The following is a 16,078-nucleotide window of genomic DNA, read 5'->3' on the forward strand; positions in this document are numbered from 1 at the left end:
CCACCCTTCTCAAAGACAAAATTAACTTTGCCTCGAACACTACAATGACCTCTCAAAAGAGCCTTCCATCAGCAAGGGTGAGGCACTTTAAAGCACTTAAGACATGAGGCTGTGGCCTTAAATCCAATTTTTAAAGTTACTGCTGCAGTCAAAGCCAAGAAAAATAGTGAGGTTCCTGGATTTGAAGGCCTTCCCAAAGAAATCTATAAGCCAACCAGGGCTCTGATCTTCAGACTTCTGCACCAGCTTTTCCGCAAGTTCTGCCAGGGTGGATGGTAGTTCAGTCCTATTTAACCTATTCTATGCTATCATGTTTGAGGAGACAATGAGAGACCTGGAAACTAGACTTAGTATATGCTTCCCATCCATCAGGAAACTCTTCAGGCTACAAGTATCATTAAAAGTATTTGAGACAGTCATCGAAGAACCGCTGAATGCTGGAAACACTGCTCTTGAGGCATATACACAAAGTGACATGCGTGGGATAAGAATCACTTAGTAGAATTGGCTCAGAGCTATGGCTTGACAGGAAGCCAGAAGAAAACCCAGGTTTCACACTAGCCTCCACAGCCAAGGTTTAAAACAGCTACATAGCACTTTACGCTGTCAAAGAATTCTGTTAGTACACTCTCCAACAATGCAAAGACAAATAGAAAACAGAATGAGATTGGCAGGGTGGTGACAAGCTTCATACTAAACCACTTGTCTACTGTCTTCTTGGACTACACCTCAGGTCGCGAATTTCATTTCATTCAGCTAACCTACTATGTCTCACTCTCATCTCTCTCACCACTGACCTCTTGCTCAAGCCCTTTCGCCCAGCTGGAAGTCCTCCCTTTTCAAATCAGACAATCAATCACATTTATTGAGCAATTACTGTGTTCAGACACTGTACTAAGTGCTTGGGAGAGTACAATACAATGATAAACAGACACATGCCCTGCCAACTATGAGTTTATAGTCTTGTGATAGACTGCAGCTCTCCCCAACTTCAAAGCCCTACTGACATCATATCTCCTCTGGGAGGTCTTTCCTGATTAATTATATATATATATATATATCCCTTACTGAAGCACTGACTTGTGTAGATAACTCCAATTCCTTTTCCCTCCTAACCGTAATTTATTTTAGTGGCTGTCTCCCCAACTACATTGTAAACTCCTGGAGTGCTGGGAATCCTGCAGAAACGATCTGGGCATGTCACTCCCCTTCTTAAACATCTCCAGTGGTTGCCTATCAACCTCCGCTCCAAACAAAAACTCCTCACTCTAGGCTTCAAGGCTCTACATCACCTTGCCCCTTCCTACCTTTTCTCCCCTCTCTCTTTCTACCGCCCACCCCGCACGCTCCGCTCCTCTGCCGCCCACCTCCTCACCGTCCCTCGGTCTCGCCTATCCCGCTGTCGACCCCTGGGCCACGTCCTCCCGCGGTCCTGGAACGCCCTCCCTCCTCACCTCCGCCAAACTGATTCTCTTCCCCTCTTCAAAACCCTACTTAAAACTCACCTCCTCCCAGAGGCCTTCCCAGACTGAGCTCCTCTTCTCCCTCTACTCCCTCTGCCACCCCCCTTTACCTCTCCGCAGCTAAACCCTCTTTTTCCCCTTTTCCCTCTGCTCCTCCCCCTCTCCCTTCCCATCCCCTCAGCACTGTACTCGTCTGCTCAACTGTATATATTTTCGTTACCCTATTTATTTTGTTAATGAATTGTACATCGCCTTGATTCTATTTAGTTGCCATTGTTTTTACGAGATGTTCTTCCCCTCGACTGTATTTATTGCCATCGTTCTTGTCTGTCCGTCTCCCCCGATTAGACTGTAAGCCCGTCAAACGGCAGGGACTGTCTCTATCTGTTGCCGACTTGTTCATTCCAAGCGCTTAGTACAGTGCTCTGCACATAGTAAGCGCTCAATAAATACTATTGAATGAATGAATGAATCACGTCTACTAATTCTACTGTACTCTCCTAAGTGCTTAGTTCAGTGTTCTGTTCACAAAAGGCACTCAAATAAATTTAATTGATTGATGAATATATTTACCCTATACTTAGGAAGAATCTTATTTGTTAATCAATACAGTGCATGAATAGGTACTTTGTGTTTGACTAAGGTGCTGTGAAAACATAATAAGTATAAATAAAGAGTCCGATTCTCCCTCCTACTCCGTATGAAAGGGAGAACAGACAGAAGGGAGAACTGGTTGTAGTATTCATGCAGAGACTCTATCACATCCTCTATGCATTTATGAGAGAATGAGAGCACAGTATCTCCTTTGGTGCTTAAAGAACAAGAATATTATGTAGCATTTCTTCTTCACAACAATTACACAGCTTGAAGTCTAAGCCACTTGGATAAAGAGCAAAATTGGGTGTGGATGTGACCACGGACTCTGGTTTTTGCAATTCTACTAGGAGTACATCTTTGCTCCCCTTAATACACCTTCAACAAGAACCACAGATAGACATGCCTCAGAGATGCACTGTGGGTAGTTGAGCCTATAGTCAAACCCCAAATCCAGCAGAGACTAATAAAGGGTCATGGGCCAAGGGAAAATGGCTTGAATCCCTGCAACTCTGTTGATGCACTGTGCAGGTCTCTGGAGCTGCAAGGAGAGAATTCAGAGCAAAGATAATTTTCTAATGGCGAAATTATAAGCATTAATACCGATGGTAAATAGATCAAAAAGGAAGTTTAATGAATAGTCGGGATACTCACATTACTTCCAGTCGGGCCATTTTGGAATCATTTCCTCCTACAGAAACAATTTCACAGGTATAATCTCCAATGTCACCAGACCATGTCTGGCTAATGAGAAGGGAACCATCTTTGCTTATCATGAGCCTCGAACTGGCAGCTGATTTGATTATGATGCCGTCCTTCTTCCAAAAGTATCTGGGGGTCAAAATAATTCAAAATATGAATAGCATCCAAAGATGGGTAAAATAGAATTACGGTTACAAAATCACACAGAACCAGGAATTCAAAAACTTCCAAAACATCTCATCACCTCTTGTTATTCTCCAGACCCACAACCAGAGAGGTTGGCCAGAATACAGCTAAAGTTGTTGAAACAGCCCAACTATTCCATATTAAAATGAAATTTCATTGGCTCTTTAATGCTAGCAGGCAGGAAGATTGCTTAAGTACAAACAAATGCACAAGTTCCTAGAGGCTTTGGTCAAATCTACATAACATGCACCAGGAATACTGCTTGAAGATGGTTTGCATCTGAGTAGAGTCAAACCTAAACAATGTGAAGAGTTGGGAAAAATGGCTAAAAATTACTCTGCCCAGATGCTGAGTTCAAGATGTTCTTCCCCTTGATTCTATTTATTGCCATTGTTCTTGTCTGTCTGTCTCCACTGATTAGACTGTAAGCCTGTCAAAGGGCAGGGACTGTATCTGTTACTGATTTGTACATTCCAAGTGCTTAGTACAGTGCTCTGCACATAGTAAGCGCTGAATAAATGCTATTGAATGAATCGTCTATCAATATTTTTTTATATATATACTAAATTCCAAATAAGGTCAAAACCCCCCACATTCCCTCTTGTTTGAGTCTTTTTCTTTGAAAACAGAAATCTGCTCAGATCCCTTCCCTAGAGCCAATTAAAGGCAAAGGTGATCTTGAGATGATGTGATTATTCATTGCCGTATGGGATGAAAGGTGTTGTCTTTTACTTGTATGCATAAATTGGTTTGATTTCAAAATACTACCCTTACCTTTCAAGGTGCCTGAAGAATTTTTCAAAACTATTTATCCTAAATTACACACAGACATAATGGGTTGATTCTCCCAGTAAGAAATGAATGAGCTGCTCTCTTGAGGGAAGAATGGTAACGTTTCCCAATCCACTGAATAAATCAGCTAATCCACAACAAAAAGTGTCCTAATGGCCAGAAAGAGTTAATGCCCCTGCCACAAATGAACAATTTATTCCATTCTCATTACTATAATCAGGTTGAATGTGTTTAATCACAGGCAAATCAAATTAAAATAAAGCCAAGAAAAGCAAGGAGAATTAGCTATATGTTTCACTGGAAAGAGAATAGAGCGACTTAATTGTCTTGACTACTGCTTTGTACCCTAGCTGACAACTTTAAAAAACAGTTCAAGCCTTCTCTTTTTGTCATGAATTTCTCCAATATAGCCTCTCAGCATTTTCAAGGCAATTTTCAACTCTCGCTTTCCCCCTGCGCCCGTCTTCTGTGTTTGGCAGACTTTAAACTGAAATTAAGTTTGGTCTGTGTGCAAATTTTTAATCCTGGAAAAGCTTCCAGAGAGACAGCACAGAGAGATGGAAGCTCTCTATTTGTTCACTAGCAATGGGAATACAATGATCAGCTTTCCCTATTCCTAACCAGGAAGAATTACCTGTAGACATGAAAGAATTGCTTGATTTTCATGGCCCAGCCCTACTTGATCCTTCTGCCAGTCTTGCAAATTGCTACTCACCCAAATGCCCAGAACAAGTAATGGTTTATTCTGAGTCATTTGGAAAGAATATTGATTTACTCTCTCTTAGACTACCTCAGAGGGGAAGGGCAAAGTGGGAAAGGATTTCGGGTGGGAAGGCGCTTTTTGGTGTTTATTTTCAAGGCTATGTCTGATCATCATCGGCACCCGTGATGATAGTATTTCATTAATGAAAACTCCCCCTGTGGAACTGCTTCCAGTATTGTGTTACTTCATCCTCAGCATCACACTTTCAGACACTGTTAAGAGTTTTTCTGAAGGAGTACACAAGAATGGAATTCCATGTTAGCAATGTTAACTGTTAATAACCGAGTCTGTTCTGGACTAAACCAAAATTTATTTTAATAACTGTAGTACTTGTTAAGTGCTTCCTGTATGCCAGGCCCTGCCTGTACTAAGCACTGATTTCAGGATTATCAGATAATTTCCCCCCCTCAATCCCAAAACTCAAACAGATGTTTCTTAATAGCCTTTTTGTGTCTTGTTCTGTTTAGACATCAGATAAAGTGGTTTGTGAAAACAAATTATCAGAATATTTCAAAACTGACTTGGGATTAGGCTGAAATAAATGAGTTTGCCTTTGCAGAGATGGATTTCTGACTACAGGACTGTGCTTTCCCTCATGTCCCCTGATTGGGCTAGAAGACTACCTTCCCAATTAGTCTCTTCCACTGATGTGTAAACTCCTCCACTAGACAGTAAATTCCTTGAGGGCAGGGATTGTGTCTTTCAACTTAATGTATTGTACTCTCCCAAGGGCTTAGCACAGCGCTCTGAACACAGTAAGAGCTCAGTAAATGCAAATGATTGATTCCGGTTTCTTCTCTTTAGAAAAGCAGGTTTTTTTCTGAAATTGTAATTCATAAATAAATCACAGATCCCATAGTGTTGTATCACATGATCGAAACAGGAAAACATGAAATCATCTTATTTCTCTTAATAAACAGTTACCTCTAGAGATGTATTATGTCCACAGATGTGCTAACCTTTCTGATACTACGGAATTTGTTGTATTGTATTGCTGTAGTATATTGTACTACTCTTTTCTGTCCTGCAGGTTATCATCATCCCCTTTTTCCACTTCCCCAATTTCATAGTGATAGGAAAAAGAGAGGAAAAAAATCCAATAATGAAGAGCCCCACCTCCACTCCCCAGCAACCAAATCAGGAGAGCTGGACACAAACAGAAAAGCCAAAAAAATGAATATATGAAAATTGGCCACAAGAACAGTTAAGAGGAATTGTCGATGAGAAGGGTGTTCGTGACTTCAGAGAAGGGAGGCTCCTAATAATTATAATAATAATTGTAGTGTTTATTAAGTATTTACTCTCTGCCAAGCACTGTTCTAAGGGCTGGCTAGCTGCAAGGTAATCAGATGGGACACAGTCCATCCCACATGGGGTTCACAGTATTAATCCTCATTTTACAGATGAGGTAACTGAGGCACAGAGAAGTGAAGGACAAGTCACACTGGAGACATGTGGCAGAGCCGGGTCATGCCCTCTGACTCCCAGACCCATGCTCCTTCCACTAGACCATTCCACTAGACTCCTTCTGCTTGGTTCCTCACCAGTAAGGCAGAGTATAAGACAAAGGTCAAGTACAGTGCTCTGTACCCAGTGGGGACTGGAGAAAAATCTCTGATTGATTGGTATGTTAATTAAGAAATGCCAGAAAGTGTCAGCAGAGCAAATATCTACATTAACAAAGCCCCTCAACACTTATTTTTTTCCAGTAGACCTACCATGTCCCTGCTATCACCAACTAAGCAGCCATTCGAGACCCTCCAACTCTGTCTGACCCACCCCAGTCTAGATCAAAGCTGAGGTCACTCTAACCCTGACTTCCCCAACTCCTGCAAGTCTCCAACTACAATGAATAGTATTTATTGAGTGCTTAATGGGTGCAGAGTACTGTACATATGATACAATACTGTTGGAAGTAGACATGATCCGACCACAAGAAGTTTACAGTCTATAGGCCCAGAGGTAAGCCTGGTGCAAAGTAGAAGTTCATTCCATTTATTCATTCAATTCAATCATATTTATTTAGCTCTTACTGTGTGCAGAGCACTGTACTAAGCATTTGAGAGGGTACAATACAACAATAAGCAAATTCCCTGCCCACAGTGAGCTTGCGGTCTAGAGGGGGAGACAGAAATTTATATAAATAAATAAATTACGGATATGTACAAAAGTACTGTGGGGGTGGGAGAGGGAATGATTAAAGGGAGGGAGTCAGAGTGACGCAGAAGGGAGTGGGAGGAGAGAAAAGGAGGGTTTAGTTAAGGAAGGCCTCGTGGAGGAGATGTGCCTTCACTAAGGCTTTGAAAGCGGTGAGAGTAATTGTCTGTCGGATTTATGGAGGGAGGGAGTTCCAGGCTATAGGTAGGATGTGGGCGAGAGGTCGATGGTGAGATACACAAGATGGAGGAACAGTGAGAAGGTTAGCATTAGAGAAGCGAAGTGTGCGGGCTGGTTTGTAGTAGGAGAGTGGCGAGGTGAGATAGGAGGTGGCAAGGTGAGTGAATGCTTTGGAAATTGATACAGACTCGTTGGAGAAGGGCAACATTATCAGCAATGCACGGTCCAACTTCTGATATGGGCAATTACATATATTCCATATAACTCAGCTATACTTGAAACCATCAGGTGTGATCTCCCTAAAATCTCCCTGCTCACCAGTCCCTCCCTCCTCTTGCCTCTTATTTGACTCTCCCATCTTTCCCAGCAGCATCTCAAGAGGCGATCTCCCACCTCCTCTCCAAATCCCCCCTACACCTGCTCCTCCGACCTCATCTCTTCACAGCTTATCAAAGCATTTGTCCCCTTCCTCCTCCTCCCCACTGAGTGCCATCTTCAACCGTTCACTCTCCAATGGAGTCTTCCCTGTTGCTTTCAACATGCTTATGGATCCCCTATCCTAAAAAAAAAACCCCTCCCTTGACCACAGGACTCCCTCCAATTATCTCCCCATCTCCCCCTACATTCCTCTCCAAACTCCTCAAGCAATTTACCTACATCCACTGTCTCTACTTCCCTGCCCTGATCTTTCTCCTTCTCTGCAGTCTCATATTCTCCCTTCCTTCAGCACAGCTATACTTGAATTGTCTACCGACACCTCCAACGTAACACATCCAAAACAGAACTCCTCATCTTTCCCCCAAAAGTCTGTCCTCCCATGATTTTCCCATTACTCTAGACAGCTCCACCATCCCCGCTCCTTGATCTCATTTCCCTCATCACCGACTCCTTGCATCTAGCCTGAAACTCCCTCTTCCTTCACAGCCGATAGACAATCGCTCCTTCCACTTTCAAAGCCTTATTAAAAGCACATCTCTTCCAAGAGGCTTTCCCCAATTTGGGGAACTTGGATTTATATCCTATATTCAACATTTAGATATTTGATATTCACTCTTCGTATCTATAAATTATGTATACATATCTGTAAATTATATATTATAAATCATTAATTTACAATAATGCCTGTCTCACCATCTAGACACTAAACTCCTTGTGGGAAGGGAATGTGTCTACTAACTCTGTTATATTGTACTCTCCCAAGTGCTTAGAAAGCTCTGCCAACAGTAAGTGCCCAAAAAATTAGGTGGGGAAAGCCTCTTGGACAGCAGTTCTTGTACCTTTCTTGGAATGAAAACCAAACACTGGATACTCGCCTCCTGGGCCAAATTTAAACGGGAAGGAAATGCTCTATATCTCTTGGGTCTTCTAAGTCCTTACCTCTCTAAATATTTGATGGATAATTTCATTAAAAATGCTTCCTCACTTTTAATTTCCACTTACTCCTTTCTAATTCCACTGTAGCAACTTTTGTTTCTTTTATTCCACACCTTGCTTTGTTAGAATGTTTTAGGGACCACAGGAGACCTTTCCTGGATATTCCAGAATTCCAATATAAATACTTGTGAAATCCTTCTCACTCTCTATTTCTCTCATTAAGTATCAGTCCTAACAAGTCTGCTTTACGGATATTGAATTACCCTTGGCAGTGAAATCATGAAGAGCTGCACTGAAGCCATGAAGAGGAACATACCTCATGTAAATAATACATAAGACTGAACTACAAAATGGGATTTGTGTGATTAATGTTGCAGCCTACAACTTTATGATATAGTAATTAGAGTTCTGGTACTGAAATCTAGGTTCCTAAAATGCTTCCTTCTCAACTGATAACTATTTCAATATTTTAAAATATTAATGTCACAAAAGAGTAATTGATTAGACTGACCTGATGGAAATTCTAGGGTCATGAGTTGCCCCACAGAGTAAAGTGGCTGTGGTTCCCTTAATAACAACAATATCCTCAGGAGGGTGAACAATGGAAGTGCGATCTGGAAGAAACACAAGTCACAGCTCATATAGGATTACAAATTGGGGAATTTCTCCCATATCAGATGGAAAACATTGAAAGGCCTAAATTTCATTTTATTTTGGCAAAATGGGTCATTAGAAGAACACTGCAACATCCCCAGGAACTCAAAGGTGGTTTTCACTATGACAAAGGAAAAACATTCTAAAAATGGTGTCGAGCTGGATTGAAAATTATTTTTGTCCTTTTCCCTACCCTGGGAAAAAAAGGATTACCAACCTATTCACCCGATGTAGGCAACCCTATACTGGGAACTAGGCTTGGGTTGTTTCCTAGGATGCATGACTCTGTCCCACTCCGAAAGCCACATAACGGTGCTCAAAAGACCACGTGATCTGCTCAAGCCACGCATTAACTAACTCAATGTGCTCATGTTATATAACTGGGAATTCTAATGGGCCTGACATGAGCAAGATACTAGTACTACGAAAGGATAGTTGGGAAAAAAACAGCATTTCCTGGTAGTTACATTAAATCCCCTAGCCAATGGTCTATGAAGAGACAGAGTCCTGGACCGCTTATCTTGGGGCTTTTCCATCTTATTATCCTCTGTCTGTGCTTTAGGTACAACATGGATTGGAGGGAGTGATGTGAACTGCTTCTAGTCACAATGAAGTTATCCTACTGAATAGACTACAATAGCTAATGGTTCATTAGTATTCCTTTAAATGGCCTACAGCTTTTTTTAAAATGTTTTGCACTGCAAGGGGTTCTTGCATGAGGACCAACTGAGGGACATAAATCATCTGAAAAGCATTTTATAATGGACCACTTTTAAAAGGTTCTTATCTGTTTCCACAAAAAAATAAGCCGAACCAACTCTAAATGAATTGATAATTCAGAATCGTCCCAGTAATTCAGTTAAAAAAAACAAAAACAAATCTTGGTTGGATTTGGAAAAAAGTTTTCACATGTTCTAATCAACTGTTGGATTTATTCTGTCAAGCTTTCCAAAATTTCAGTCATTTTCATAAAGCTCCCTTTCCTTCTCTGCAAAAACACATTTTATCTACTTGACAAAATGGAAAAACGTTAAGGGAATTACTCAATGATTTTCTGAAAATTAGCTGCAATAAATCATTATTCTATTTCTATTAACTGAGAAAGACCAAAGCCAGGTTAACATTTCCTAAGCAAAAAAGACATGGTGATTAAGCCTGGATTAATGGTAGATTCTGTCCAAAGGAAGGCTCTTACTCCACACGGTTAGCACAGCATTCGCATTGAGAGATCCTTCAGCATTTATGGCATAACAGGTGTAGTTGCCAGCATCATGGAGGAAGACAGGAGCAATCTGTAGGCCACCAGACTCGAGAAGGATGAATCTAGGAATCTGGACAGAGCCACTGGCTAAAATCTGATCTCCTGGGAAATGGAAGAGAAAGGGGAGATGAGAAGACCAATTTACACTGTAAATGCCACCAACCTTCCTGTCTCACAAGCCCATAACCTTGGCGTTACCCTGGACTCCTCTCTCTCATTCAACCCACATATTCAATCCATCACTAAATCCTGTCAGTCCCACCTTCAAAACATAGCTAAAATGCACCCTTTACTCTCCATCCAAACTGCTACCATGTTGATATAATCACCCATCCTATCCCATCTGGATTACTGCATCAGACTCCTCGCTTACCTCCCTGCCTCCTGTCTCTCCCTACTCCAGTCCAGGCTTCACTCTGCTGCCCAGATCATTTTTCTACAAAAATGTTAATGACACGTCACCCTGCTCTTCAAAAAACTCCAGTGGTTGCCCACCCACCTCCACAATAAACAAAAACTCATCTCCATTGGCTTTAAAACACTCCATCTCCATACCTCCTCCTACCTCAACCTCACTTCTTTCCTTCTACAACTCAGCCCACACTCTCCACTTCTCTAGTGCTAATCTTCTCACTGTGCCTTGAACTCACCTATCACACTGCCAAGCCCTAGCCCGTGTCCTACCTCTGTCCCAGAACGGCCTCCCTCCTCAAATCCAACAGACAATTACTCTCCACCATTTCAAAGGTTTAGTGAAGGCACATCTCCTCCAAAAGGCCTTCCCAGACTAAACCCCACCTTTCCTCATCTCCCTCTCCCTTCTGAATTCCTCTGACTTGCTCCCTTTGCTGTTTCCCCATCCCAGTCCTACAGCACTTATGTACATATCTGTAATTTTTTTAATTTGCACTGATGGCTGTGTCCCGCCGACCTCTAGACTGTGAACTCACTGTGGGCAGAGAATGGGTCTGATTATTGTTATATTGTACTCTCCCAAGTGTTTAGTACAGTGCTCTGCACACAGTAAGTGCTCAATAAATACGATGGAATGAATGAATACTAAGATTTCCCCTCTAAAATACTCTCTTCGAAGGAAGAGAGATCTATAGAGCCAATGATTCTCTTACAAGATACCTGTGGAGGCTACAAAAAGTTACAAGACAGCATGTTGCTCCAGGGTACATTTTAACTCAGCTCCTAATGTTGAAACATATAAGTTAAATGCTGGGTGAACTGTAGGCACCTGGGGCATCTGCGTTAATTCAAAATATGAATGCTTTAGGTTGCTTGCTGATGCTTTAGCTCATGGATCAGTACCATAATGCTCAGAATGGTTAATATGAAGTAAACATTGCTTAGACAATTGAAAAAAGGAGAATTTCAATAGGTTTTTTTTAAAAATTTCGGGATGTTTGAAAGAGAAGAGTAGGAATTCCTCTTGCTTCATCATCACACAGGACTAAGCATCAGAAGACTCTTTTTTATGGTATTTGTTAAGCGCTTCCTATGTGCTATGTGCTATGTGCTAAGCGCTGGGGTAGATACAAGGTAATATGTTTGAACACAGTCCATGTCCCACGTAGGACTCACAATCCTCACTTTACAGATAACTGAGGCACAGAGAAGTTAAGTGTCTTGCCCAAGGTCACACACCAGACAAGTTGTAGAGCCAGGAATAGAACCCAGGTCCTTCTGACTCCCAGGCCCGAGCTCTAACCGCTAGCCCACGCTGCTACTCTTAACCTGGGTTCTAATGCCAGCTCTGTCACTTGCCTGCTGTGTGAGCTTGGAAAAGTCACTTACCAACTCTGGGCCTCAGTTTCCTCATCTGAAAAATGACAATTAAATAACTGCTCTCCCTTCTGCTCAGGCTGTGAACTCCAAATAGGGCAGGGATTCTGCCTGATCTGACTGTATCTACCCCAGTATTTCACTCAGTGCTTGAAACAGAGTAAATGCTTAACAAATACCACAGTTAATTATTATTATCAACTAACATTTAAAGCCACCATGGTGTGATAGATACTATAAGGTGCCTCCTTATTAGTAAAGACACAACACAAAACTGGGTCACTCTATTATTTCAAGAGTTCCTAACCGAAGATGGAAAAATTGATGTGACATAAGAAGTGAATTGAGAATGTGTCACAGAAACATAAAAACATACCTCTTTTCCATGTTATGGCAGGTTTTGGAGCCCCTGAAACTTCACATGTCAGAACTGCTGTCATGCCATCTGTGACTGTGGTATCTGCTGGGCGCTGAGAAAATGTTGGTGCGATATCTGAATTCAAAAGTTAAATAAAAAAAAATATCACTGGATCAACCCTGAGAGATCCTCAAACTCAAAAGTATTTTTCACATACTCCTTTACTGAGCTAATCGAAGAGACATGTAAGGCAATAAAAAATGAAAACCTTTCAGGAGTGACTGCAACCTTTCATAATTCATCTCTCAGGATTTACCTAACTTTGTTTATGATCTAAGCGGAAAATAAAATTTCATGTTGGTAATGGATTGACAATTGAGAAGATGAATGGGACAGGAAGAATATTTAAATTAAATATTCAGGGTAGAATACAATTTAGAAACACAAACCCATTTGCCCTCCTCTTCTTTAGAAGCATCAGAAAATTGACAAGGTTAACTTTAAGACTTAAATGAAGCTGTAATTTTATTCCCACGTAAGGGATTTTTAGGTTTTTTTTTTTTCTTCTTCTCTTTCTCCAAAAGGCATGTCATCACATTTACTGCAAACAGATTAGATTGGGATCATATAAAGTACATCACTTTCTTGAGCAGAGTAAGAATTTTTTCCCTCATCACTGGATCTAGCCCTCCGAGGTGGCATCCCCAGAGTTGCCGAGGGACACGCAGACTTCCTCTGCCAGAACATAATCCGTCACAAAATTTCCAGGCCAATGGTGCCTTCTGGGGTAGCATTTCTGCCTGTAGGCTGTGTTGTAAGAATCCCAGTGGCATCTCTGAGTCACACAGAGGCTAAGGGGTTCCTGAGAGGACAAAGCAGGGCTGGCTCTTGGTTTAGGCATTTGTTAGCCAAGCCACAGGTGGCCGCCCGACTGGTGAAATTATCCATCAACAATAGCCACACAAACCCTCCTTTTGATCCAAAATGTAGCCTGGAGAAATAACTTACTACACGTAGTGAATTAAGCCTTAGAATTCTCAGGCAGGAATCAAAACCTTCAATCTCAGTGTGACCCACGTGGGAAATAGACTGTGTCTAAACTGATTATCCCTAGGGGGCTCAAAATCTATTTTGTACTTGTTTCCTTCTATTTATGTTCTGAATTAAAACTTGTTTTGCTTGCCTTTTGTTGGTGCATTTCAGTCATAGCTGTGGGGATTTATATAGCCTTACTTAGGAATGGCTGGTAAGAGGCCTGAAATCCATACCTGCCTTGAATGATGTTAAGGTTGGGAGGGGCCAAACTATTAGCTCTATTTCAGGGGTTTTCAGCACCCCAAAATCAGACCAGAAGAAATCTAAATTCTCTGCTGGATTCTAATAGTATTGCCTGTCGCAGAATGGAATGTCTCTGGAGCTTTTCTAGAAATGAAAATTAACTCTAATCCTCTCAGTGATCTGGAACATCCTGAAACCTGGAAAACCTAGGATACCTGATGTGGAAGCACGGTGGTCAAGGCCCTGCATTTGTCCCCGCTTTTTCTCTGACCTTTCCCCTCTGAGTTGTTTCAGCCCTAGTTCTGCTTGACCACTCTGGGTGTGCCTGATGATCTGGTTTATTCAAGTCAAGCCTAGTTATTTGATTGACTCAGATAGCTTGGTTATTTGATTGGCAAATTGAGTAGTCAAGTTTGCTCTGAGCCAAGCACATTAGGAGGGATCCTCAACATGATGAAACTACCCCCTTGAATTAATCAACAGGCCCCCAGCCCTGCTTATCAGCAGAATCAGATCACCTAGAACAAAGCACATCCCGGCTGAACAGAAATTGCCTGAGGGACTTACTACTTTCTATCCTAAAGTATTTCTCTTATTGTAGCCTTCTGATCATTATGAATGCTGTACCAAATGTATATACAGAAACTGCATTTTTGAAGTTGAGCTGGCCTTGTCTATCTGGGAAATTTCTGCCGGTCAACTGCCAGTCCTTACTAGTGCTGGAAGAAGCGCTAGAAGTAATAAACTTGTCTCTGACATACCATTTCCTAAACACAACACAGAGTCTGTAAATTTTTTCTTCCACATCGATATGCCCCAAACAACTATGGGTTTGGGGACACTTCCCCCCTAGACACATCTATAATAGGGTGGCCAGCCACTGAGACCACTCAAAAAAACTGGACATTCCTTTGCCCAACCAGAAATAACAGAAGTATCTTATGTAAATATGCGGAACCTAGAAAGTGTCACCAGGAGCTGAGGCAGAGGGATGCAGGGCATTTTAAACACAAATACCCCAAATGAAGACATCTGGTGCCTTATCAATACTGTCGCTGAGATAAATTAGCAGAAAAACAGACTGGTATAAAACTAGACAAATGGTCAATCAATCATTGGTATTTATTGAGTGCTCACTGTGTGCAGATGGCTGTTAATAAGAGCTTGAGAGAGTGCAACAGAGTTAGCAGAAATGTTCTCTGATCATGAACTTACAGTTTAGAGGGGAAGACAGACACTAATATAAATAAATGAATTACAGATATTTACATAAGTGCTGTGGGGTGTCCAAACACCCAAATGGTATGGATCTAAATGCACAGAAGACATATCCTATTGAGAGTCACATTTCTAGGGGAGCCTAAAAGAGCATCCAAGAGTTTTCTGCTGCAAAAATCCACAGAAATTCCCCTCCACAGAAGTACCCAAACCTTTCTATCCCAATGATTCATTCTCTGATACTGCTAATTTTACCAACTAGACAAGATACTAGGGAAAAGTTCAATTGGTGTTGCGAAGAACTTTATAATTTGCTTTATAGATACTTATCCTACTATGCCTTCAGTTCGCCTCTTGCTAAACCTTGATTTAGGGGAATCATCTGAAACTCACATGGTTGACTACTTACTGGAGCTGAGAACTTTATTCCTGAGAATTTTATTCCATGGGGCAGGAGTATAAGCTGTAATTCAGAAATCACTAAGCTCAAGTTAATTTTAAGAGAACACCTTAATTATCATAGGAGTGGCTAACATTTTAATCTTAATTTTTTCTAGAGAAATATATACCTAAGAATTTCAGTTAATACAAAATTACAAGAATCAAAGTAATTTATTAAAGAATTATAATTTTCAATAATAGTTCAAGAAAGAAAGGACCAAAAAGGAAGAAAAATGAAACTTATTCACTGAAAACTTTAATATCTTTTCTGAAAATAGTTCTTCAAAAAAGTAGAATATTTGATGCTCATACACTATAGACTGTCGGAAGAACAGAAAATGCCAATCTAGATTTCTCTAGTAATGTATCTACTCCCACAAAGCTGTGGAAGAAAAGCCGCTGCAAATCCTTCCATAAAGTTATTCTAGAAGAGTTCATCTCTATCATTTTGTGTAAATGAAATTCTCTACTCACTGGTTGCTTCCAGATAGGTATGTGTCTGAATTTCTCCAGCTTCGTTACGAGCAAAGCACTGAAAGATGCCAGAGTCATCAGGATGCAGCTTCTGGATTTGTAGACTGCCACTCATTAGCAATTTGTACCGAGGATTTTGTAGTTTGCTGATAGGAACAGAGTCTTTGTACCACTCAAGATTAGGGACAGGGACCCCTGCATTAAAATAATATATATGCAAATATTATTGTTTGTATGGATTTTTTGTCAAAATAAAAAGGATGTAAATCTATGCAGTCACAACAGAGCAATGTAGAGCCAAGAAATTCCCACCTTGACTACTTCATCAGCCTCCCTGCCTCCTGTCTCTTCCCACTCCATTCCATACTTCACTCTACTGCCCAGATAATTTT

General features: G+C 41.1%; 1 protein-coding gene across 3 annotated transcripts in view; it reads right to left on the minus strand.

Moving 5' to 3' along the window:
- The window catches only part of SDK1 (sidekick cell adhesion molecule 1), a 739,495-nt gene that overhangs the window by 224,883 nt on the left and 498,534 nt on the right, over window positions 1–16,078 (minus strand). For all 3 annotated transcript variants that reach the window (XM_029057499.2, XM_029057498.2, XM_029057500.2), the window contains 5 exons: window positions 15,687–15,881; window positions 12,294–12,410; window positions 10,061–10,228; window positions 8,723–8,825; window positions 2,712–2,888 (listed from right to left, as the gene is read on the minus strand). In XM_029057499.2, the coding sequence (XP_028913332.1) occupies window positions 2,712–2,888; window positions 8,723–8,825; window positions 10,061–10,228; window positions 12,294–12,410; window positions 15,687–15,881 (760 nt within the window). The remainder of the gene's footprint in view (window positions 1–2,711; window positions 2,889–8,722; window positions 8,826–10,060; window positions 10,229–12,293; window positions 12,411–15,686; window positions 15,882–16,078) is intronic.

Source organism: Ornithorhynchus anatinus, chromosome 2 (genome assembly GCF_004115215.2).
Source record: "Ornithorhynchus anatinus isolate Pmale09 chromosome 2, mOrnAna1.pri.v4, whole genome shotgun sequence".
Taxonomy (NCBI): domain Eukaryota; kingdom Metazoa; phylum Chordata; class Mammalia; order Monotremata; family Ornithorhynchidae; genus Ornithorhynchus; species Ornithorhynchus anatinus.